The 26748-nt window shown below is 40.8% G+C and overlaps 2 protein-coding genes across 5 annotated transcripts in view; both read right to left on the bottom strand.

The window, feature by feature from the left end:
- The window catches only part of rpl7a (ribosomal protein L7a), a 164578-nt gene that overhangs the window by 68100 nt on the left and 69730 nt on the right, over positions 1-26748 (bottom strand). The window lies entirely within an intron of this gene.
- garnl3 (GTPase activating Rap/RanGAP domain like 3) overlaps positions 1-26748 on the bottom strand; it is a 70469-nt gene that overhangs the window by 33436 nt on the left and 10285 nt on the right. For both annotated transcript variants that reach the window (XM_071465204.1, XM_071465203.1), the window contains exon 2: positions 14101-14170. In XM_071465204.1, the coding sequence (XP_071321305.1) occupies positions 14101-14170 (70 nt within the window). The remainder of the gene's footprint in view (positions 1-14100; positions 14171-26748) is intronic.

Here is a 26748-nt window from a genome sequence, read left to right on the forward strand (position 1 = left end):
AGTTGAGCCAACACAGATTTCCATCTGAACTTGGTGTCTTGATGTAGGGCTGATTTACGTAGAGATAGTACACTTAAAAAAAGAACACAAGTCAGATCAGGAAGTTTTTGTCGTATACATCTTTCACATGCTATGTAAACATAGTGCCTGTATAAATATAGTACGGTTAAATATGGCACATCTGATATTGATTTCTCAACACTAGTAATGAGTCAACTGTTTAGTCAGTCAGTGTTGCTGCTATCAACTGATTTACCATCTTCCTCTCGCCCTTAAAGACATCTACAAAACCCCCTTCAATCTATTCCTCTTCACATCCTCATTTCCTTTTTAACCCCAAACACTGTTGCACTGAGTGATGTTTTGTTGCTTGGCAACAAAACACAGTCTCCCCTCCCTTTTCTTCTGCCTTTTCTCTCTGCATCCTTGCCCTCTGCTCTTTGACCGTGTCTTGACTGTTGTGCTCTATTTTTTCCTCCTCACTGACGGTGGTCTCTGCTTCGTTCACATGTAGCCTGAATTAAAAAGAGTTCTGGTGCGGCCGTGTAGCCCTGCACACACTGTGATATGTTCAGATGGCCTACAATGGTCTAGAGGAGCCAAGCAAGAAGAGGATGAAAAAGAAGTTCCTGGGAGGGTGGGACTGACATCCAGGAAGTAAACAGACAATGAAACTAAGTATTGATTATTTTCATTATTGATTAATCTGCTGATTCTTCTTTCAATTAATCATTTAGCCCATAGAATATCAGAAAATAGAGATTCTCAGGGACCAAGTTGACATCTGTCTATCTTGTTTAGTCTGACCAACTGTCTGAAAGGTCTCAAATCTTTGTATCTGTGAGGCTGAAAACAACAATTTTCACTTGAAAAACTACTCTCACTAAGTGAATTTTAAGTTAAGTGATTAACAGAATAGCTGCAGATAGCCTGGCTAGCTATCTGGAGTACTATAATATAAACCTGGATCATGTAGCCTGTAAACACATAGGCTATATAGGCTTCTGATCATTCTTTGCTGTTTATAGGAGACGTCATCAACTCAGGTTATGTAGTATTTAGATAGTAAAACAAACAATGGGATGACAATGATGATTATTGAATTACATTATAATAACAATTGACATGATGAAATAAAGGGAAAGTCTGATTTCAGTAATGTAGATGCTAGTGATGTAAATATTGAGGTAACACAGGAACGAGTGCCTGAGAATCCCAGACACAACCTGGACACTGTTATGATTGTGTGTGTAACCAGGTTTCTCATGTATCGTGCTAACGCCATATCCTGAATATGATCAAAACCAGGACACTAATGTGCCTGTAAACATACTCACTATCCCATATAAAACGTCTGACTTCGTTAGAGTGAGAGAGTAGGGTCTATGCACAACGACAGATAATTAAAACCATATTGTGACTGGCTATCTAAACAGGGCACAGTGTTTATCTGTTTGGAGAGTGGGTGGCGTGGCCTACTTCAGCAGCTCATTAGATGGTGTCAGACAGTGCAATGAGTGTGATGAGAGCATGCTCATCATGGAAAGAGAGAGAAGGGTTAAAGTCCATTCAAAACATTCCTGTGGGTAAGTGAGGATAAAAGGCGAGTGCTTCAGACTCAGACTAAAATCATTAATAACTGTCATACCGACTTCATTGTTCAAGCTAAATTAAATCTGATATGCAGTACTGTTGCCGGGGGATTAGCAGTACATCATGGATCCAGTGGTAAAATACTAGATCTCAAATGGCACATTAAGATCTTTGCTTCTTTTATAAATTAAACAGCATGATTCCTCACACCATATTGATACCTTATCACCCTAAATGTGCTGTTTCTTCAAATCTTTTAATGTTTTTGGTTAGTTGATTGACAGGAAATTAATCAGCAACTACAGAATCAGAATTGTGATAATTGATTAATCCCAAAAGTTATTTTTAAGCAAAGATTTCAATCATTTTCTGGTTCTCACTTCTCTAATAAATCTCCAATGAGAAAATTTGCTGTATTTTAATTTTTTTTCACAGTATGTCCACGCATTCATTAATTCACGAGCCTCTTGTCATGAGGGTCAATGATTAACTGACTTTCAGTTTAACCATATTTTGAAGAAACGATTGATTGATGAAACGATTTCTGTTGTTCGAATGAATGATTCCATGCAAACTGTGATTAAAATCTAACAAAAGGTTTTATTTAAGTGTTTGTTTTACATGTGTGTTTTACATGTCTTTAACACAGGTCATGCAATAGAACAATACTGTCATAAAAACATCAATGTTGTAAAAATATTCCCATTAATGTGACATTGATTTCACCCAGTCCTAATAAGCCCACAAGTAGAGCACTAGCTGCATTTTCTCCCTGAGGTATACTGTATATAATGAGATAATACAGTCCAGACGTTGGAGAGCCAAGCATGTTTACTGCAGGTGTGAAGCTCTGATAAACGACAGAGGTTTGTGTGCAGTAATTGGTTGTGTCTTAGGAGAGGCTGCAGAAAATACTGTCTTCTCTCCTTTCATATGCATATTAATGGCCCTGACAAACAAATATATTTTCTGCATGTTTCCTGATGTGGTGGTAAGAGCTTGTATTTGCATGTATTTATGTATGAGTGAATGAGCTTTGCTAATCCGTTAAGATCAGTGTCTGTGTATGTGTGCATGTGTGTGTGTGTGTGTGTGTGAGTGCAGAAAATGGAAAGTAAATGTCGAAGCTATAGGCCTCTATCTCCCTCCATTTCTCTTGCCTCCTGCAACATTAACTGTCCAATCGCAGGATAATGGAGGGGAAACCAATGCAGCGTTCAGACAGAGCAATGCACCGCCTTCCTAGTGTATGTGTGTGTCTGCATGTAAGAAAAGGAGAGAAAAATGTGTGACATTCGGTATTAAATGCACGTTTAGGTATGTGCGCTGCTGTGTGAGAATAGACTTTTTCCTGTTTTCGGGTGAAAGAATGAAAAATGGCAGGAGAAAGGAGAGATTAAGCGCTCTGGGGAGTCTGTCTGTGTATGTGTGTGTGTGTGTGTGTCTGTGCACACACACACATGCATGCATCACACAGCCGCTGCTTCTAAATCATGCAACAGAAGAGGTGCAAAGAGGAAAAAGCTGCACTCCAACGATTCCCTGTGGGCTGGGAAGCAGGGGAGAAGGGGGAGCCTGCTACGCTTCTACACTTAAACAAACAGCCCATAAAACACCACACCACTTCCAGGGAGAAATAGTGGAGGGATGGGGCAGAGAAGAAAAAGAAGAGACCGGGCATCAAATGTATAGAGAGGGGGACAAAATGAAGGACGAGGCCACTGGGAAAGAGAGGCAAAGAGTGATGTGTAATGACAACAAAAAGCCAAATGATAAAAGAATAATAGCCGTCTCCACTATGCGTAAGCCCATGGGAAGAGGGCTGGGCCAAGGCTTTCGAGCTTTATAGACGGAGCACACACACATACACACACATACCTACACACAGACTTAAACAGCTCCCATTTTAGGGCATGACTTTAACATTTCACAAACACAATCGAGCTCACGGCACACTCAGAGAGCCTCTGATTTCCCCAAGGCTCACAGGACAAAGGAGCGCTGCAGTGCAGAGAGAGGTGTGTGTCTGTGTGTGTGTGTGTGTGTGTGTGTTGGGGTATTAAATCAATACTTTTGTGAATGCTGATAGATAATTGATCTCATCAGTGGGCCCGTTCATGCACACTCACAATCCTCCAGGAAGGCAGAGAACTCGGAAGCTGTGGGCGGCGATGCAGGAGAGGAAGTGGCAGAGAGTGAGGAGGAAAGAAGTAAGTAGCGTGAAGAGAAGAGAAGAGAAGCAGGTGCACAGTCAGAGACAAGATATGAATGACAGACGAGAAAAGAGATATGGATAAAATTAAGGAGATAAAGAGGAGAGGGGAAGAGAGGAGGCAGAAAAAGCTAAAGAAAAGGAACAAAGAAAGGGAAGGATTCAATTGATTATAATAAACCACTTAAAGGGACGTGGACGTGGTTATGTGACTCACAGTTAGAGCACTTCTACATGAAACTCTCAGAATCATCAGAACAAAAGCTTAACAAATACACTTGAAAATATCCTTTTTTTGATAAAAAAAAAAAAAAGTCAAAGGTGCAAACGTGTGTGTAGAAACATTTCAGGGTAGAAGAAGAAGAAGATTACAGTGTCGAGATCACGCAACCTGCTGCTTAAAACTATTCACTTTTGGATCCTGGGTTAGTATGTTTCTCTACAGTAGCCTAAGCATTAAAAATCATCCAAGGGTTATGTTAGAACAAAAAACATTTTAAATAGGTACATATCTTTATTAATATTATGGTTTTGTAAATCTATGGCAAGTTTGCTTTGCATTGCGACACAGGAACAATAAAGTTTCTTTCTTCCCATGCCTTCTAGACGAGTCTTTAGCAGGTTAGGATGCTAACTTTTTTGCCTGGGACATGTAGCATTAGCCTGTTTGTTTTAGCATCATATCATCAGTATATCAGTGTATATTTAACTTCCTTTTACAGGGTTCTCATTTTAAAACAAATTTGTGAAACATTAACATGTCAGGGGGAGACAACGTTTTTAGCCAGTTCGCTGAGTTATAGCAACAGCATGACTTTATGTTATCTAGCTATAGCTGATAAAATTTGTTACCCAGAGCTGTCATTTCAGCCAACAAGCTACAGTTGTCAAGAAGGTTCTGGGTTCGAACCTGCTGACTGGCCGGGGCCTCTGGCCTTCTCTCTCGGTCCAGAGACATACAGTTTAGGTTAACTGCTGACTCTAAATTGCCCATAGATGTGAATGTAAGCATGAACGGTTGCTTGTCTCGATACTGTATGTCAGCCCTGTGATAGACCCTCACCCAGTGTCAGCTGCCATTAGCTCCAGCTCCCCCATGACCCTAAACGGATAAGCAGAATGGCTAATGAATGAATGAGCTACAGTTGTCAAGTAGGAATGAGAGGCCTAATTTGACTGAATGCCGTATGAAATTGAAGACCAAATGTAAAAAAAACACAAGTGAATTTACAGCGGTAAATCTGCCATATGTGGTTAGCTTCACTTAAAAAGAGGAAGTAGGCAGGGTGGAGTTTTAGTTAGTGTCAGTTAGGACACAGCGAGTGAGATTACAGTGTCTGTGCGTGCATGTCTAGTTGTTCAGACAGTGAGAGGGTGGAGCATGAGTTCAGGAGAGTTATCACTGAAGGTTGCCTACTCTGAGTCTGTGTGTCACATAGGCTATTCAATGAGTCAGACAGTCCAAAATAAAAATTCTACAGTAGCTGCATTTAGAGAAGGAAGTCAAATGTGTCAGATGAAATCTCTGAGTGTGGGAAACAAATGCAAAATGCTATCTGCCTTTTCCAAATGTTTTTATGTGGGTCTCCTGATTATATGTTGTTATAGCTGTGACCACACAGTTGTAAAAAATGTGTAAGATTTTTGACTCATTACATGGTGTCAACAGTGAACCTAAAGTGGACTGGACCCTGATGATGTTCTGTATTTTATTTATTCACAAGAAATCCAATGAAAAACCCAAATCAACAAATATCGACTGTGTAGTCGAAGCCTGATTCCTCTGTGCCACCAACGTCCATTGTGTTTTTAATAGTTTTTTGCACAACAATGGAGCTCTTTGGCAAAGAGGAACAAGCTATATCAGGCTTTGGATACAAAGACTATTCTTGTTACTCAGATCATCGTTGGTTTTGGTCTTTTTGTACAATTTCCTGACAGTAAGTAAAATATAGAATATGACCTGACATATCTTTTTAATACTTGTATGAATTTTTTCTTCTAAGACACAGTATAACCATTATTTAACCATTTATCAATCAGATAAATATGATGTGATTAGATAAATAAATATGACCTGTGTAGCGACAATCAGACAAACTGATCACTGCACAACATGAATGTCAAAAGCCCTTTCATGTAGTGGAAGACTCCTGTAATGCTAATAATGATGTATTATGCATGATGTTGCTGTATACATGAAATAACAACCAGCTACCTGTCAAGAGGAAAATCAGAGGTGAAAATGTAAATCAAAGACAACCAACTTCTGTAACATGACTGTTTGTCATGCAGCCCTTGACTGTGAACCTGATTAGCATTAACGTTGCCTGTGGCTAGGATGAATCCAGCCATGCTAACAACAGCCCCACATCGATATCTGCCCATTTTCTACTACAGCAACACTGGCGATGACTAATCCAACAGCTAAGACTGAAGGCATCGGGCCACCCACCCACCCCAGGAGTTGAGCTGTTGGGGTGCAGCAGCTATGAGGGTCCTCAAGAGTGGGCAGATGCTGCAGTGAAGCCTGGGATCACAGAGCGCAGCAGCAGAGCACCATGCATCAGCTGCCTTAATAGATGATTAGTTATGTATCAGAGAAAATGGGAGGAGGAGGGACAGACGGAGAGACAAGAGAGAGAGATAGAGGGAGAGAGTTTAATCTTAGGGTGTTTGGATAAGCACCCAGTGTGACATAAACTTCAAGGTAATTTAAATTACTTTTAATGAGGTGACTGATGATGCAAACTGGCATTTTTGAGACTGGATGTGACGCTGGTTACAATTAGAAACTGTTTTATTCATCTATGTAGTACATTATACTGTAGTTTAGTTCCAGTTAGACCTTATACTTGGACAGTGAGACACTCAGAGAGATTATGCTTATGGATGAAGTTTGCAAGTGAAGATGATAGCATGGATATGTCTTAAAGAGACAGAAAGTGTAACAACAAGACAGAAAAAAACGAATCAATAAATGCACAGTTAAAAGGAACTACAAGAAGCTTTGGTCTCCACAGCCCAGATGTAAGTTGCGACTGACTCCTGCAGCTTCAGCAGCATGTCAAACACAAGCAACACAATGATCATTAAGTTCACAGACAATAAACGGAGTGAGACATCTGCATGTCAGCCCCGGTGAGCTTATTTCCTCAGCAGCTTCTGAGAGGGTTTGTCAACTTGTGCCCAAGTTTGCAAGTGTGCGCTCCTCAGTGCATACAACTGTAATCTAGCTGCAGCATCTTGCAATAGTAAACCTGGGTGGCTCTGGTTATGACTCATGAGTGTGTATTCTTGTCCAAACCACTTAAGTGACATTTCAGAAAGCTGTCCAGGGCATGTGTGTGTGTGGGGCTAAATATGTGAATGTTGTGAGGCCCACATGTCATAATCACTTGAGCTATTTACCACGAAAGATCACAGGTCTGGAGATGATGTCAAAACAGTTATTTCTGCCTGGACACATACTGAAGCTCACATACAAATTTCTCTGACTTTTCAATGATCTTTCATATGGCAGAATGCTTCCTTGTAAAGCTGCAACATGTTATTATTTTCATTATCACTTAATACACCAGTTCTTTTCTTTGCGTTTAACGTTTATCATTTAGTTTATGAGGTGTCAGAAAATAGCAGAGAAATGTGCCTAAAGTTTAAACAAAAACCCAAGATGACTAACTCAAATGACTTATTTTGTCTAACAAACAGTCCAAAACCTAAAGATCTTAATTTATTTTCATCATGAAGACATGATATTTACATTGGAGAGGCCACAAAAAGAGAATTTTTGGCATTTCTTTTGAAAACTTGATCAACAGATTATCAAAGTAGTCACCAATAAAGTAAATGGTCTGCAGCTCTCCGTCATTGCCCTGAAAATAATTTCAGTTTCTAAACTACCGACTGATTATGACTTCATTTGGACTATACGAAAACAAGCTGAAAATTGACATATAGTTCAATTTCTCAAAATGTCACAGAAACCTCAAAACCAGTGATATTCATGATCTGTTTAATAAATTGAAGTGAGACCATGTAACTTTTGAAAGAAGAAAAACACAGTGAGTAATAAATCACGCTGTTTCTCAGATCTATACGCTCAATTATTCTGCTATGATCAGTAGTTCATGGTGGCTAATGGTAGCTTAGGTATGTACATGTAGCTGACAGTACTGAGACAGTTCGCCAACTTTGTGGCTTGTCACAGATAAACATAGCGATTGGTCGTATCACAAAAATAAAAACAGGAGTTAAACACTTCATGAGGGGAAATTCAATTTGCCGTTATCTTGTAACCTCCACTTGTGGCCACAGCAGCCGCTGTTCAGCCAAAGTTACGCAGCCTGGCTTTAACATCAATAAACAGAAACACACGCAGTGTCACACGGACTGAGATGCACACACACTGAGAGTGAGAATAAATTCAGTGTGACGGAGCAGTCAGAAGCCTCTGAGGCAGTGACAGTAACACTGGTGGGCAGGTGGGAGTGGAGACGTCTGCTCACCAGTCACTGTGCAAGACTGACAGCTAACCTCTCAACACAGTGTTCCTTGAACACACACACATACATACACACACACACACACACACCACTTCTGACAGTAGTCATTGCTGTGAACTGCAGCACACCAAACAGCACAGAGCCGAGACAAATGCACATGCCCACACACATCAACATGAGACTGTGTGTCTGAATTCGCGCTTTATCCTCAATACCTCCAAATTATTTTTTTTCCTCATTGGCACAACACACATCTCTGAAGACAGCCTGCACCCACCTCTTGCCGATCCGTCAGTGCCTTCATCTCTGGGCCTCAAATAAAGAAAATTCAATTCTGTGGAAAAACATCGCCACGGTCTCCAAACTGTTGTGTCAGAATGAAACGGGTTTGATTGTTGTCGGCTTCAGCTTTAATGCACAACACACAATTAAGCTTTTGAAAGTGGACCGTGGAGTTGTCACCGAATAAAGTGACAAGAGAGGGTGGGAGATGCCTTTGTATTTGTGTTGTTTGTGTCTATCTATGAATGCAGATGCCACCAATGAGTATTTGTTTGCTCATTTGTGTGGATGAGTGTGAGTCTGTGTGTGTGTGAGCTGGCACAGAGGTTAGTAGGAACCTCACATGTGTTGACTGGAGTGACTTGGGCACGTAATATGGGTTGATGGTCGGTGTGTATGTGTGTTTGTGTTGTAGCAGCAGCAGAGTATTGATTTTCCTTACTCCTCTGTGTATTTAGTGAATTCAACTTCCTACTTTGTCTCTTACTTTTCTCCATGTAACAAGAGGCCCCTCCAGCACTTACAAGGCAACATCACACACACACACACACACACACACACACACACACACACACACGACTGACCCTCCACTCTCTTTTATTCAGAAGAAAAAAATCCCATGATCCAATATGTTCAAGTGTTCTGAACATATTATATTGTGAGTGCATGAATATTCCACAAGACTCTGAGCTTCTGATGAAGAGTGAATGTAAGTAAACTTGTACCTTGCTCCTGTAATATCTCAACAATTACAGGATGGATTGCTGTGACATTTTGCACAGACATTCGTGGTTCCCAGGGGATGAATCCCTCCGACTTTAATGATCCTCTGACTTTTCATAAAGCTGACATTTGTGGTTCAAAGTGAAAAATCTTGACAACTGCAGGATGGATTGGCATGACATGTGCTGCAGATGTTCAAGTTCCCCAGAGGATAAAAAACTTTGGTGATCCTCTTACCTTTACTCTCGTACCACCAACTGGTCAGTGTTTCCACTTATCCTGTGAAATATCTCAATTTAATTGACAGGTTGGCTCCAAAATTTGTACAGATATTCCTGGCTCCCAGATGATGCACTTGACTTTGGTGATTCCCTGACTTTTTCTCTAGTGCCATCATTGGCATTTTTTAAATTGAATTTACTGAAATATCTTCACAGTTATTTGTAATTGTAAAAACCTTGATTTTCCTCTGACTTTTCTCTTGCACCATCATGACGTCAAAATATCTATTTGTCATTAGTTTCGAATACATGCAAAGCTACTGACATTCCCACCTTTATTGCTCCTTAGCAAATGTTCAGATGTTAACAAAATGTGGATATGGTAAACAGCTTAACATCAATATGCTAGCGTTGAGCTAACAGTGAGCATGTTAGCGTGCTGATGTGAGCATTTAGCAAACAGAGAACCCTGGAAGCAACCATCAATTCTCACCACACTTTAAACTGAAAATTGCATTTCACAAGTGTCCCTGATTCCTACAACTTCTTGAAGTAGATGTTCCATTATCAAGTTAGTTAGAGCAAAGTTTCTAGCTCAAACTCTGGCAGCTCTCCATGTAACTGGATTCTATACATCTCTATAATGTCAAAAATAGCTGGTTTATGTGTATGTGTGGACTAGAGTGAATCATATCAGCACGATGCTGTCTGTGGAGGTCCCTGCTCCTGTTGGTAACTGCTACCGTCGCTTCCATGATACCAAAAATAAAACAAACAGACAGGATGAGTCACGGCTTATGCTTAAGCTGGTCTCTCTTATTAGGGAGACCCTGCTTTGAATCAGAATCTCCCATTTGTGTTGAGATTTTTGAAAGCATGTTCCAGAAACTGGAGTCAAACTAGTCAACAAAGATACAACACAAAGAGTGAAGTGAAGTGAATGCTGAGATCTGAGGAAAATGGAAAGTTAAGTGATTAGAGTAATAAATATCTTAGACTGACTCTTTTTTAGAAGGCATGTCCTTAGTGTTCTTTCTGGGAATTTGCTTTCTTTTTTCTCTTCAAATATCATTTATAAATTGAGGATTTAGAAGGGTGGCTGTTTTTTTTGTTTGTTTTGGGTTTTTTTTTTTGAAAATGCGTCAAATTCTATGCAAAAAAGTATTACATTAAATGTCTTTATTTATTTAAGCCTTGGTCATTGAGGTTACCCTCATTTGCAATGATGTTGAGATACGCTATTCAATTCAATTCACAATTCAAATGAGGACAATTCTCAGGGAAAGCATTTGTACGCTGAGGTGAAGTGGTTACGAAATCATCATCTTGACTTCTCCAGGGGTAGCAAGCGTGTTGATCTTGAGAGTGTGTCACAAGAAAAGCAGCGAGGAAGGCACAAGACCTTCAAACTGGCTAATTCTGAAGAAATTCACTGACTGAAATAATAATAAATAAATAGCATAAACTCAGATGTAATAAATTATATCAAAAATTCATAAATCTGTGCTGCATTTGTAAAACTGACATATGGTGTCTTTTTAAGAACAACCTGTATATGCAGCACAGCCTTAAATGCCTGGAATAAAACATGCATTCTTCAAACACAAGCATGGATGATGGTAGTTCCCAGATTAGTTGCAGTTTTAGCTAACCACAAACACAGCATCACTGCCACTGAAGCATAAACCACCACTCTGCCCAAATCTTTGGCCTGCGTTACAGAGAGCTTTGACCTCAGCAGGGTTATCTCTGCTGGATGCTGCTGCGCTCACGAACATCACACCACCACGGACACCAAGCGTGAGGCCAAAGCATCGACATGACGGAGTCTTCGCTGCCCTGGGAGGGTGATAGTCTGGCAGAGGTGGGATCCATCTGAAGCCTCTCAAAGAGGGATATATTGTAAATGTTTACATCAGCTTAATCATTTGACTTTTTTTCAGGAAGTCACACTAATTAAATGACTAAATAGGTTGTTTCTCCAAGCCCCCTATAAGGTCATACAGCAGTGTTTTTATATGAGGAAAAAATGACATGACTGCACTTATGGTTAAGGTTTGGATTAGTTTAGACCGTGGTTTGGGTTGAAATAACAACCTGGTTAAAGTTAGTGGATGGTTTTGCTCATGGTTAACAACAACAACAACCACTTGGTTGAGGATAAAGTTGTAGTGATCATGGCCTTGCTGACTGTCTGTAGGAAGCAGGTCTCCTGTGTTGTGTCTCCTCTGCTGTTTCATTACCTGATCACACCTGATATGATTTTGTAGCAAACGTCTGGTGCTAAGAACTTGTCTACTTCACACTTGACAGACACACAGACCGTGAGCACACAGATTCAGCGTCTACTCTCTCCTGTCGACACAAGGAGCTGTTTGTCGCCTAAAAGGCATCAGGACCTGAATTTCCACAGACCCTTTCCCCGACCTTTGAACAAGCCTCCCAGAGAGACATAAAGCCTTTAACAGTGTGAGCGCCAGACTCGACAAAACACTTTCCCTTGTATGTTCGCACAAGCAATTATATTTCTTCTACCACGGAAAAACTAAGACTTAATTTCACTGCAGAGTCAAAGACCAGAGATAATTGCTGAAATGTAAGCTCGGCATCATGTGCTTATCCACCTTGAGGTTATTTTCTGAAGATCTAGCTGGGTTCATCAAAGTCTGCCTCTCATTTTCCATTATCCACATACTCTTTTATTAAACATACCACACAGCCTCCGATCCCTTCAGGAAGTGTCACGTCTTAAAAACAGACTCATGCTGGAAAGGATTATTTGTTTAGGTTTATGAGTTTGGTTTTGGTATTACACTTACACTTACTTGATTAAGCCTCTATACCTAACACCTGCTAATTACAACAATCACATCTTTCCTCTGCACCTTTAAATACTAACTGACTAATACCGAAAGTTGTGCTTCTGTGTCAATATCACTCACAGTATACCATTTATGTGACTGGGGCCAGCTGGCAATTAGCTTGGCTTAGCATATTGGTAAAGGTAAAGGGAGGTTGTGTTTTGGCACAAAATATTTGGATTCAGGGTAAAAACTGTTTCAGATCATGGTTAAAAGAAAACAGTGTTGGTTGGAAGCAGGAGATGAACAGTAATAAATCCAACTCACACATTTTTCCGGCCCACTCATCCACCCCAACCTCCTCCAAGCAAGGTTTTGCGGTGCCACGTCCACACAATTCACGTGGCACCTAGAGTCCTTGTCAGATAAACGCACTTTAAATTTACTGAAAGTTTAACAAAATATGATGAATGTGATTGCTTTTCTTGTAAAGACAGTTTCAAGCGGGGAATACTAGTGCTATGACAGAAAAATAATCGACAACAGTTTTGATCATCAATTAATCACCAAAGTCATTTATCCTGCATAAACAGCCAAACATGTTAATTGAGATGATTTCCAGCTTTTCTTTTACATGAAAATAGAAAATCTTTGGGTTTTGGACTCTGTTGTGATAAGCTGTAATGGGCATTTTTCACTATTATGCAACATTCTATAGATTTAACTAGATTTAATCAATAATGAATTTAAATAATTATTAGTTGCAGCCTATGGTGGTCATTTCAACAGGGCTGGTACCTCTTATTAGCATCAAAGCTGGGATGTTTACACCTGTTTACTATCTTTTCATCCATTGTACTCATCCACAAATGTATACTGTCTTAACATCTAAAACTTGGCCCATAAACAATGGCTTATAGAAAACCCTTTAGCTTGTTACATATAGTTTGTGCAGCAAAAATATCCAAGTCTTCATATGATGAAGTTGAGAAGACAGCACTAACCAGATGTGATAACAACCCGTGAAGTGCAAAAGAGGAACATTTGCTCTGTGACGAGCGCACTTTGAACATCAGGGCTATCAGTGACGTCATTCTGGCTCACACCCACCACAGTGTTTGGATACTGCTCTTTCTCTTTTTCTAACATGCTCCCCCCTCCCTCACAGACAGAAGTATTATGTGTCGTGTCAGTCTGCCAGTGCTGATAGGTGGCCTGTGGTTTCTCCTCAGCACTAATCAGTCGCACGCGTGGTGTGCAGCACTCATGGACAAACCCACAATATGTCTCTGGTAGGAAGTATGATCGCAGTGAGAAACTCTAGGACTTCCTGTCGCTCTGGGCTATCGGGATGCACAGGCTCAGCTCACAGTGGAGGGATGCACACTCACAAACACTCCCCCAAAGCAACAATGACTCAACAGCTTAGTAATCAACCACACAGACACACACTGTGTAGCAGCTTTACACCAGCAGCGTCAAAACAAAACAAATGAACTTTGGAGGCTGAACAGGCAGCAGAGTCCTGCATCACTGTGAGTGGAGCACCCATTGTGATCCACGCTGGCAAAGCACATCACTGGACCACACCCAATACGTCATGACTCATCAGTCCCCCTCTGTTGTCCATCCATGCCAAGAGAAGACAGGAGAGGAGCCAGAGAGGGAGGGGAGATCATGAAAAGAAGGAGGAGGACGAGGAGACACACGCTGAGACACAAAGGGAGCAACAAACAGATGAGTGCATTGTGGGTGGGACTCACCAGCTCGACCGAACCATAGTGTTTCCTGCTGAAGTCTCCACGCCTGCAGCCCAGGTCCTCTGAGGCGGAGCTGTAACACAAACGCATGGTCAGACACACGGCCTATTTGTCCTCCATCACGCCACACAAACATACATAAATGGTCACATCAATCATACGCAAGGGGCAGTTGCAGCATCTGCTTTTCTGAAGTCTCTTTATCTCACTTTGTCTTCTTGTTCGTGGCCACTTTGTTCACACTACGTTCTTTCTTTCTCTCGCCCCTTCCCTTTTTCTTTCTGTCTTTCTTTCCCCTCCTCCTGTCTGTGTGTCTCCGTCGGCGTGACGGGGCTGGCGGTGGCATGGTGACTTGCTGGGAGTGGCGGCCAACCCAGTTCTGATTAAGATGTGGGTCCTGATTGAATTAAACCTGAGTGATAGATGGAGACTGGCTAGGAGAGCTGACTGCTGGTCAAATAGTCGAATGCACACAGAGTAGATACAATCGCTAATATATATATATATATATATGTGACACACACGCACCAGACAGAAGCACGAAAAAGTACTGCTAACAGGGCAGGTTAAAATGTTTTAAGCTCAATATGAATAAGGATTAGGATTTCAAGGTTTATATATTCAGAGACGTACGGTATATCTCATAACACAGTCTTAAATCTAATTATTCTCTGGCGTCAGATAAAACAAAAGAAGACACAAAAAAATCCATTTGCACACTGCAATGCTGCTACTTTTTGAAAACTTCTGAGATCTCAATGAAGCTGAATGTGTCTTGAGAAGTGACGTTTTTTGGAAATACGCTGAGAGATATATGAGAAGATCAACGCCACTCTCACATCTGAGCGGAATGTATGCAGCTACAACCCAAAGTTGATTAGCTTAGCTTAGCATAAAGACTGGAAAGAGGGGGAAACAGCTAGCCTATCTCACTGCACAGTTGAAACTCCTCCAACCAGCACCCCTAAAGCTCACGTGTTGTGTCTTGTTTGCAAAATACATACATACATACAATACACTGAATGAGCGTTTTTAATCCTTAGACAGAGCCAGGCTAGCTGTTTCCACCAGCCTTTATGCTAGGCTATGCTAACAGACTACCAGCCCTAGCTGCGTATTTAATGCACAGACAAGAGAGTGGTATCAGCCCTCTCATCTGACTCATGACAAATAAGAAATAAGCGTATTTCCAAAAAATGTAATCAAGCTGAAGCTGTCCTGTAAATGGCACAGGAGTTTACAGCACAATGACCCCAATAAGAACTTTGCTGGAGACTCTGTCTGAATATAGCAGCAGTAAATTGGCTGATGTATCACTGAAGAGCCCATGTATCACTCCTTATCTTCAGTCACGGTGATCATATTACTATCGATCCCCTTGATCCATACAGAAGAATCACTTGATAGCATTGTAAAAAGCCTCAAATTTAAGAGTGAAATTAAACAGGAACAGCAAGCTGGGATATTATTGTAAAATGATCAATTCATCTAACTACACACAGCCAGGAACAACAGCAGTGTTCTCAAAGCTCCCTTTTAATAGGATTTGATTTCTTTGGGAGACTAAATGTAATACGAATCTGGTTAAATCCTATTAAAAATGAAGTCATCAGAGAAGCAAAATCGTTGCCAGTGGTAAGTGGTAAGGTATGCAAAAGCAATTTCTTACATTATGCAGGGGTGCTGGTTAAACTAGGAAAATTTGAAGAAAAATAAGATGGTTTCAGTGGTTTGCTAAGGTTTTTAAAAGAGAAGGATTAGACTGACGACAGAAAACAAATCCACAGGTGTTGGTACACTACAGCTGCACGGAAACACTTAACACATGCTGTTAAAATGCAATGTTACGTCTTCAAATGCACACAACAAGGGCTCACACTGGGAGGCAGAAATGAGACCTTGCACCTCGTAGTGCAACGAAAGACAGTCAGCACCACCTATGCATTACAGCCCTTCGATTGTCACAATGCAGCTGCATGAAAACGGAGGTCATATCTCACCAGTACAGCATGCTAGATGATGGTGGTGACCCTTATGTTGCAGAGGCAAAACAAGCTTTTGATGCAGTTTAAAGGAATAGTTTGACATTTTTGGGAAATGTATTGAAATAAATTGCTCCAGGAATCTACAAAATATGTATCTAGCATCTGTGCGATTGCCTTAGTGATATGACCTGTATGCTTTTCGCTCCCTCTGTCTCTCCAGGCCACATCCCCCTACTCTGCTTATATCTCCCCCTAACTCTTCCCTCTCTGGTCAGGTTTCTCCCCTCTCTCTGCAGAAGAGGAGATGAAGGTAGAGTGGGGCTGTTAATACATAATGTACACTCAAGCTTAAAGGGCATATTTTAAAGTGCATCTGTACAGGATGTAGCCTATCCATCACAGTTTCCTTACTCACTCTCTTCCTGCTTGCTTGCTTTGGCGACTGGGGTGGAGTCCACTACAGCTCCATCACAACATGTACTCCATCACAGGCTCTACCTAACCAACTTTGTCCGATCGGCTCCCAGGTCGCTATCTTTCCTACCCTTCACCTTTCCTTTGAGAAAGGGCCATAAAAACGATTGCACATTGGAGGGGGATAATTAAGTGGCACCCATCCCACCCACCTTCCTAATGAAAACCACTCCATCTCCCAGTGAAGCTCATCTCCTTCGGGAAGGCTTTCATAAATCTGGGGCTTTTGGTGATGTTTAAAAGTATATATGAATAGACATTTTATGTTAGAATGACAAAGGAATATGTGAACAAGATAGATGTTGAGGGTTTTTTGTTTTTAAAATTGGATGTACCAACAATAACATCTCTAAAGTGGCTGTGGTTCAAGAGAGATATTTTGTTTAATAGCCCTGGTTAAATGGTTTGGCTTTTTTCAGGCACTTGGCGCATTTTGTGCGCACAGATTTTTCTCAAAACCTCAACACTTGGCTGTATAATGCCCGAAGGAAAAGTGTTGCTGCCAGAGTGAGAATGTTTCTTTGTTTACATGGGAAAATATTCATTGTCCAATTTTAGCTTTTCCACTTTTTAAATTAAGAGGTATTTTAACACATGTAGGAGGTGCAGCCTGTGGTGAACTAAGAGCCGTTTGCACACAAGGTGGTTTCTGTCAGACCAAACAGATAAGCAACATTCAAGTGACGCTGACACCTATTAAAGAGGTGGAACGGGCCGAGGGAGTAAAGTGCCTCGAGTCTGATGAGGAACAACAAAGCTGTGGGAGTTCAACGCAGTGAGAATAACACATCCAGATTTCAAGTACAGTATGTACAAGGAGTCAAAGCAACAAATAAAAATTAAAAAAAAAAGAAAAGATCCTCTTCAGTGTGTTCTTGGAGTTCGTCCTGTTAGGAATATTTTTTCTACACCAAACTAAGAACTGAAACTTGTCCCAGTTCCAAATCTTTTTCAATACTGTGTGAGTTTGAGTCAAGATTTATTTTTTTTTTCATTATTATTATTATTATTTTTGTTTTAAACAGCTTACAGAGCACTGATATTATGAGATTTTATATTCATTTGATATTTTTTGCCAGCTGTGTGGCTCTGGGGGATGGTGGTTAGTCCAACACTTAGGTCCACACTATAATATCTCAGCTGCTATTATTTGGGTTGCCATTACATTTGGTACAGCCATTCATGCTAAGGATAGGATAAATGATAACTTTAGCATTTAGCACAAAGCCAGGCCAAAGTACAGCCACCTTGAGCTGCTAGCAAGGCTGCAGGCTCTTCAGTCTTGTGATAATAAATATGTATAAATAGGCAAAAAATAGGCTGTTTACCTACACTCCTGACATGCTGCATAACATGTATTTGAGATATACAGTTGAAACCATTATCCTGCATTCAAAGCTGTCCTTATGTTTGGAAATCATAACTTGAACTCTGCACCCCAACAGTACAGACATCCACAGTCCAGCAGCATAATGGCTGTTAGCCAAAGGAAAATGACTTTGCTTGCTAGCTTGGACCAATGAGAAATAGCTCTGAAACAGAAAGAGGTAAAATGGATATTCATTACTCAACTGCTGCCCTCAGTAATGGAGTACGGGAAAGGTTACAAATTGTGGTTTCTGTCACAAGGCAATGGACAGCGGCCACTGAAAGGCTCCATGCAGTAAAATGTGAAGTATAAATCACGCTGCCACCCATCATACAAATCCTCCTTGTGCTGCTCAAGAAAAAGCCGATCATTTTATCAGTTACATCACATACTGTACTCTTATATCATTCCTTAAAGTGGAGGACAGAAAAGCCAAATACACCAAAAAAAAAACCTTAATGCTAACAGGTGCAGAAGCGATCCCAAACACAAGACTGTTGAGAGTGACAGTGAAAAGCATAAAAAAGCTCAACTGGCAGACAGATCAGAGAGTATCTAACATTTCGATTGTCTATCTCATGTCTATCTCACACATACGTCCACTTGTGGCAACTACATCTGACAGTCTTAATATGTTAAAATGTTGTTTTCAGCAGCAGTTCCCGCTGCAGAGACGAGAGATTCAAATGTTAAATGACACAGATGTTCTCGCAGCATTTTTCCTTCATGTGTAGCAGGTTCAAATTGGAAACATTCGTAAATCCAAACCATTTTTTAATCCAATCTAAACTTTTTGGATGCATGCACCAAGACTTGATATTGAGTCATTTGCGAGTCACAGCCAACACAGATGTTGCTTGGTGCGCTACATGCACGGTACACACAAACACGAAACCATCAGACACTTCTCCACCACAGCTTCTGATTAACTAATAAGTCACAGTCATTTTGGCACAGTGATGAACGGAGGGTCAATTCATGCCATAACAAGCCATAACAGCAATATGACAAGAGGAGGAGGCATTTAATGAAATTATCCTGTCGTTCTCTTTGGTCTCCTCTCCGTTCCTCCTCAGCACAATTGCAGCAACATGGACAGAAGTGCCTTTGTTACTGGCAGCACTGTGGCATAAGAGCTGTAGCCTATGTTTACGATATGATATCTCTCTCCCTCTCCGTGCTCAAGTGTCACTGCAGCCCCAAGCTCCCCGGTGTTGCTTTAAAACTGGTAAAGAGCTGCTGCAGTGGTGGCATTTTCAGATCCATCAACAGTAAGAGGCTGGAAATGAGCTACCACTGAGTAACCTTGGACTACATCTGAACTCAGCTGCACAGTTAAAGCCAGATGCTCGCCTTCAGAGTGGCCACATATGTTATTCTGTTGCTGTCATACACTGCCAGAGCTGCATGCACCCCCAGTCTACCTTGAACTGAGAGGCACGACATGAATAATTCACGATTTTCCGTGTACATACTGTAATGTCTGTCCTCCCCCAGAAAAAAAAAGACAGCTCAATTAATAATCCAGAAAAGAACCATACAGTTTACAGTTTTTATAAAACTAGCTGCACGACAAAGCTGCGCATAATAAACCAGCGCCGTGGTTTAATTAGAAGCTGTTGAGTCTCTTGAGGAGCGTCAATACTTCCAGACTGGAGACTTGTGGATTCAGTGGCGCTCAGTTTGCCAGCCATCCCAGAGTAAATGGAAAAAGATCAATAAATCATGCACTTGATACATAACCAGACAAGTATGAAAACTCGACCCAAACAGTCGATTACTGTAAACATCATTAGCCGATCCAGCAGGGTAATAAGGCACTTTACGCACCACCAAACGCTGTGTAAACCGGAGCAGGTGTTTGCAGCTTGGTCTAAATTGCCCGGGGCTCCATAATAAAATATGCCAGTGCTGCAGGGACATGACAGAGCGACGGCAGAGAGCTATGCATTCAACAGATGAGAGGTGGCATGCATAAACACAGGTAACAGGTAGAGGATTTCTTTTGGGTTTTTTTTTTTTTTGTTTTTACCGCTGATTGAAAGTCAACAGTTTGTTAGACGCTGGATCCACACTGTTCATGTCCCCATGCGATGTCAGTCCAGCGGACAAGGCGACAACAACACACCGGCGTCTTTTTTTCCTCCCCACCCGTCTGTATCTCCTCTCGCTAAGAGCTCAGGAGCATCACTGCGGCGCAAACTCCGACAACAGCTGATCCGAGCCCGGTTGGTGATCGGACTCTTTTTGGCTCTTGGCTCTGCGCGCAACCGGTCACAGCATGATGGTGAAGCGGAACCGCTCTGCCATAGGAGCTGTGTGTTTACTGTGTGATCTCTCTCTCTCGCTCTCTCTCCCCCCCCCCCCTCTCTCTCCCTCCCTTCCCCTCTTACTCTCTCTCTCTCATACACACACACATCAGTGGTGCATTTCAAGCCAGCACAGTGTTTTGCTTAGGGCTCTGCAGAGCAAAAGGCACCATTCAGAGCAGATTATTCTTATCGCTGTTTTCCCCCCCTTTGAGTTGCTGTTACATCACCGTCAATTACGCGAAGCTTCTCCACAGTGACAGTGGCTATCCCGGAGCGCAAAGTGATGTCAGGATGCGGGACTGAGGCTGGGGTTCGCCTCTCATCATCAGGAGTGAGCTCTGAGAGGAAATGTGAAGGGAACCTAAGCGTTTCATTACATTTTTGTTTTCTTTTTCTGCTCTTGGTAAGTTAGGAAGAGGAAAAGGGCAGGAAATGTAGTCTCTGTGCTGCTTTGAATCCTCCAGTGTCAATTGATTTATTTTAAGATGGTGGTTAATCAGCTTTTATTTTGAAATAAATCGAAATTTTGGTACCATTTATTAATAAGTCACCACTTGAAACTAATGTCTTACTCACTAGGCTACTAGAAAATCATTAAATCAGTCTTAATAGATCAATTATAAGCCACTGATAATAACAGTTTTGGGGTTGGCAGGTTGGCAGGTGTTCATCCTTTCTTAATAGGCCTATATAAATACAGCTAATTCCATAATAAATACTCATAGGTTTCCCACTTTTTGATAAACTCAGACCTTATAAATGTTAGTAAATCATTAATAAAGGTTTTAACCTATTAAGTCTGTCATTGTAAATATTAATAAGTTTTTGGATTGAATTTGGATTGATTTTGGTCTGACAGTTCTTCCACAATCTGGCAACCCAAAAGTTGTTCTAACAACTGACCTATGAAGCATTAGTAACTGAACTAAGCCATTAGTTACAATTTATAAATCCTATATAAATGGTGATTAGATGGTAGCAAATTTAACACCATTTCTCTCAAAGGAAAATGATCTTTGTGTTTCTTCGGCCTCTCAGATCCTCACTAATCAATCACTCTTATGCTCTCCCCATGGTCTACCCATAATCCCACTCAGCAGGAGGTGGAGGGAGAGATGAGGTCATTCATTCATGCAACCCCCCTCCTCCTTGTGTCCTTTTTTATGTCTTCAAAACACACTTTTCCTTCCTTACCTTCTATTGATCAACTCTTGGGGGATTTAACATTCTGGTCAGTCCTGGACGACACAGCTACACATGAAGAGATCTGAGAGCAGCATTTATTACACTGCTGCTTCTTTAGAGGAATTAAGTGACGGCGTGCCACAACAAACATCCACTCTTGTGTTTAGTTGACATTGACATTGCCTCATTGTTTGGGATCCCACAGACCCTGACACTGTATGTGTCAACATAATAACAAGAACAATCACAAATTTTCTTCCCTTTAAATGTTGTTTTTCTTTTTTTCTGGTCTCATTAAAGCTCAATACTGAGAAGCACTGATGCATTTGCCACAAACTGGGTTTGCATATTTGATAAAGGTGACAAAATACATAAATTATTATAAAGCATTTTTATTACTACAGCTCCACGAATCAATCAGCTGATAGTAGTTTTTTGCAGATGTATCAGTATCGGGTGTATAGTACATTTAGCATGTATCCTTTGTCACAATAGAACAAATCTATTGTTTATGTTGCGGGTTCATGTTGAAACAAAATTACTATCAGCTGATATATTGTTATCAGACCTTTTAAACTCCCAGTACCAGCTTCGAAAATCCAGTTTAATCCAGTCTGTGGTTATTACACCAAATACGGAACCAGTTCATGTTGTTTTATAGTGAACAAATGTTGCTTCCTCTTTATCGCCAAAAAGTCATTCACGCACAAACAAATATACAATATATTATCCTATGTAGTTTAGGGTCATTTAGACCCTTGGGTCACATAACTTCCTGTTTGACCTCCTACAACCAAATACCAGTGACAGAAACCACATGGAGTGGGACAGCTGTGTAAAATCTACAGTCAGCATCAGTCACAAGTTCATTGTATTTAACCATGTTTTACAGTTGGAGTCTGAAACCCCAAACAGAAGTAATGTTTCACATTCTTTCACAGACATCAGCTCAAAATCATGTCTATATGCAGTTCTCATAAAATCAAGGAAGGTCATGAAGTATCAAGGTGATAAAACAGTGTTTAATGTGCTTTTTGAGCCGTTAAAGACGACCTGGGGTCTCCTAAACACCAAAGATCACTTTTTTTCAACTCCATCTTTAAACGATATTCACATGCCCATTAATACATTAAAAGTTTTTGTCACTGTGGCTGTTTTTCTTGATGGGGATGAAATCGACAGTTGTGAATTTTTCAACGAAGTGGTTGTTTTCTAACGTAACCTTCCCTCTTTTTATTTCTCTTGCCAGTGTTTCCTTGTTTAGCTGCAGTGGAGGAATAGTAAGAAAAAGAACGAAGAAAACTGAAAGATTTTGACAGTGATGAAGCCTCAGTTAGCTTTGGTTCAACATAAGAATGCATTTTGTCCGCCATCTTTTACAGTGCAATAGAAATAGATGTCTTCTCAGCTAATATGGATGGGTGGTAAAATCACCGCAACCCTAAAAAAAAAAAAAATTAAAAAAAAATCCAGTTTTAAAGTACAAATGTGCATGTGAATATTGGTATAAGACTGACTTGAGAGAATGTGAATATGTCCTTTAATGTCTCGAGCAGTCAGGGGAAGGGTTAGGGCCCGTCACTTTCAGTATGTGCAGTGAGCAATACTGAGTATGTGAGGGGGAGGACACGTAAAGAAAACAGAGGAATATGGCAAAAACATGTCAAGAAGGTCTTTAATTTTCCAGTCACTGCTCACACACATAGAATAGAAGGTGACATATGAGCTGAGGTAAATCTGATACCCTCACAATAGCACAGCCACAGCCTGTGTCTCCAGCGCGGCCTACACACTATACACACACGCACACACACACACACAACATGAGAGAGTGCAGGAATGCTCGGCTCAGGCTACACGACACTCAGCTGCTCATCAATTTTTAATCAGTAGAAACCCCCCTCTGTGGCACGCCGCACCACAAGAAAACACCTAAAGCTACTGACACATACGGCATTTTCTCTCTGAGTGTGGATATATTTTTAAAAATAGCTCAGGTTGAAATGCAGCTGTAATCTGCAACGGCCTGAAGAGAAAGAAAGAAAGAGACCACTGAAAATAAAACCTTTGTTTTCTCACATTAGGATCCAGTTACAAGCAACCAACCTGAGATACCTGAACACCCCCACCTCTAATTAGAGCCCTGAGGCTGATCACACACACACACACACATACATACAAAGGCATTCATACATGTTGCATAAACACAACTTTGTCACACGCCCTCCCATTGTCAAACTCACAGGCCTCGATGGCCTTTGCATAATGAGCTTCTGGTTTTTTTAACGGTTGCCTGTAAATTCAGTCTGTAACAAGGGAAGTTCAAATGAGGAAGACTTCCTGTTCTAAGATCGGCCTGTTAACGTGGCCTAGGTGCCACCAACCTGGAAACAGAACAAAACTGTTAAGAGAGAAAGAACTGGTGTAATGTGACTATCCACGTGATGAATATAATCCTCACAATTGAAACCAAACTGCTGCTTCCACAAATATGCAAGAGCTGTTTGTCTCTTTCCTGATGCCTTCAATTAAATCTCCACTGCTCTAAGACAACTTAATCTGGCTTTAAATGTCAACAAACATGCTCAACAAACAATTCAAAACCCAAAGATATTTAATTTACGATCATGCAAGAGTGAAAAAAGCAGCATATAGTTAGATATGAGAAATCAGAATAGTTTCGATAAATTTTCTGTTGATCAGGTAATAGGTTATTTGACTGATGCATCTTCCAAAAGTCGTGGCTTAAGTGCTGAAATTGTCCAGACCTGCAAATATCTTGTGTGTGTACAGTATCTGTGTGTTTGACGCCAGAAACACAGATGCATTTGTGAAAAGGCTCAGCAGCATCTGGACCACCTACATAAACAAAACTCCTTCGAGGTAGATCACAGAATACGGACAACATTTTTTATTCATTTATATTACATATTCATTTATTTGCTCGTTTACTTCTCTTTGTCCAAAGGGCAACCTCTGATTGTAAGGTGTTGTTAACTCGGCTCTAAAACACACAGATCCACAGCTTCATAATGAACCCACATGTGATCACTTTTAGCTAGTGCCATCAGGACTTGGCTTTAGATCACCTACAAATAAAACAAATAGAAGTTTGGTTTTATTCCAGAAGCCATTAGACATGTGGTCTGTTTGCCCTGTGTATATATACACCGATAAACACACCTGTTATTCTGACTTCTCTCCCTTTTTTTTTTTTTTTTTCAAATGATAACATACACCTTTGTCTTGTTGGACTTGTTGGAGCAGCTGTGGGCTGCCCACTGTTATAGATCCCTTTTATGTGTGCAGGTGAGTTGTTTATGTGCCTCATGGTCCTGCTGGCTTGAATTGTTCCTTGAGGAACAAATAAAGTATCATAAATTGAATTGAACTGAATTATTCTTTGCAGCTTTTGGATTGATTATGGATTAATCTGCTGATTTTATCATTTAGTCTATGAAGTTGTCTAAAAATGTCAAGATCAAGTCTCCAAAATTCTTGTTTTATCCAATCAAAAGTTCAAAACAAAAAGTTAGCATAGAGCTATTGTGATCTGACTCAGACTTGGACGTGCATAGGACCAACACGAATAGGATAAAATAAAAATAGACTGTGTGAAAAGGCTGAGGCATCTTGCACTAGAAAGAAAAACCCATATTGAGAAAGAGAGAAACAATTACACAATTAAAGATAGTGAAGCTTTAAAGGCATCCTGTGGAGTGTTTGACCACTATGGACTAATGTTTTTAAGAGTGGGTCCCAGTTTCGTTTGTATCCCGTGTAGCTATTACACTTATTGACAGTTGGTGGCTGTAACGTGCCAAGAAAAGTATAGTAATAAGCCAACACAAGCAAGGAAGAAGAAGGCTGCTGTTAAACAAACATGGACATAACTAACTCACAAAGATCTTCTCTGCAAATGTTTTAGGAGGAAGGAAAATTAATTTAACAAGTTTATTAAGCGTCAAGTGGACACACAATGCTTTTTGGTAGAAACCAATATGAAGATATTTTAAATTACTATGATATAAAACAGAAAAACATCCTCACTTTTAAGAGGAAAGAAAATGGATTTTGTGGTGGTTTAGTAATCCAAATACTAATGAGGCTGGATGTCACCTTTTCATTTCCATGATCGTGCCATTTGCTCAGGGATTAACCCAATTTAGACCACAGTGTGTGTCACCATATATTTCTGTGTCATGAAGCTGCTGAGAGCTGCTAAAACAAACCTGAAGGGTTCATAGACCCTCAGAAAGAATTTTTCATTAAGCTGTATAACCAGTGTGGTTTGTTTTTGGATCTATTAGTTAGGAAGTGAAGTATAAACTATAACCCTACATCTTTAACTCGTGTGTCTGTGTGTGTGTTTGTGTGTGAGACCTGACAGCGATGGACTATCCCAGGCTCTACATTCCCCAGACAAATGCAACTTCAAAGATCAGGATATAAACGTAGGTGTAAGCATTATAGTGTGTGGGTTTACAATCCATGTGTCCACGCCACTGGTGGTTGTGGTGCACGGGTACACAAAATGCATGTGTGTGTGTATGCATGAGCACTCGCAGGGTTATCCTCAGCAGTCGAAGCCAGTGAAGCTGCATGATGCGGATCAGGAGCTCTCGAGTCAATAGTTTGCTAATCCCTCGGAGCTACGCTGCCTTCTCTCTGGACAGCTGCCACGCTGGCCCTTTAGTCTCACCAAGTACGCTGTGTCCGACCACCGCACCTTTCCCACGCGCAGGATAAATGAGGCCTCTGTTACTGTGTGTTAGTGTGTGTGTGTGTGTGTGTGTGTGTGTGTGTGTGTGTGTGTGAAAGCGTACAACGTGATTAGATGTGCAGTTACTGACACTAGATCACACTGGGTCCAATGGGAGTCATTGCTCTAAATATAGATGTATGAAAATGAGTAAAGACACATATGAACAGCATAGTGCGACACACTACAACAAGTGTCAACACATTGGTTTTATCAGTCGCACACATCCGGGTGCAACATGCAAATCAACAGCCCTGACATGATTCCACTTTTCTTTGATGAGGCTTTGTCCCTGGATAATGTGTAACCTGTTGGAGGAAGCAGTAATGATAGATGGCTTCATTTGATTATGGAATGATTCAACCATTGTTTATTCACTGCCACAGGTGTATACAGTGGAACAGTGGAAGCAAATTTCTTCCATGTTTTTTTCCCTGTCGAAGGCTTTTCTCTGGGACTGTTTCCTTGTCTGTTCTGAGGATCTAAGTACAGAGGATGTTGTATGTTGCACAGCTTACAGAGCTATCTGAGGCAAATTGTGATTTGGGATGTATGAATAAAATT

Source organism: Trachinotus anak, unplaced genomic scaffold (genome assembly GCF_046630095.1).
Source record: "Trachinotus anak isolate AG129_WGS33_773 ecotype Australia unplaced genomic scaffold, CSIRO_AGI_Tana_v1 ptg000028l, whole genome shotgun sequence".
NCBI lineage: Eukaryota > Metazoa > Chordata > Actinopteri > Carangiformes > Carangidae > Trachinotus > Trachinotus anak.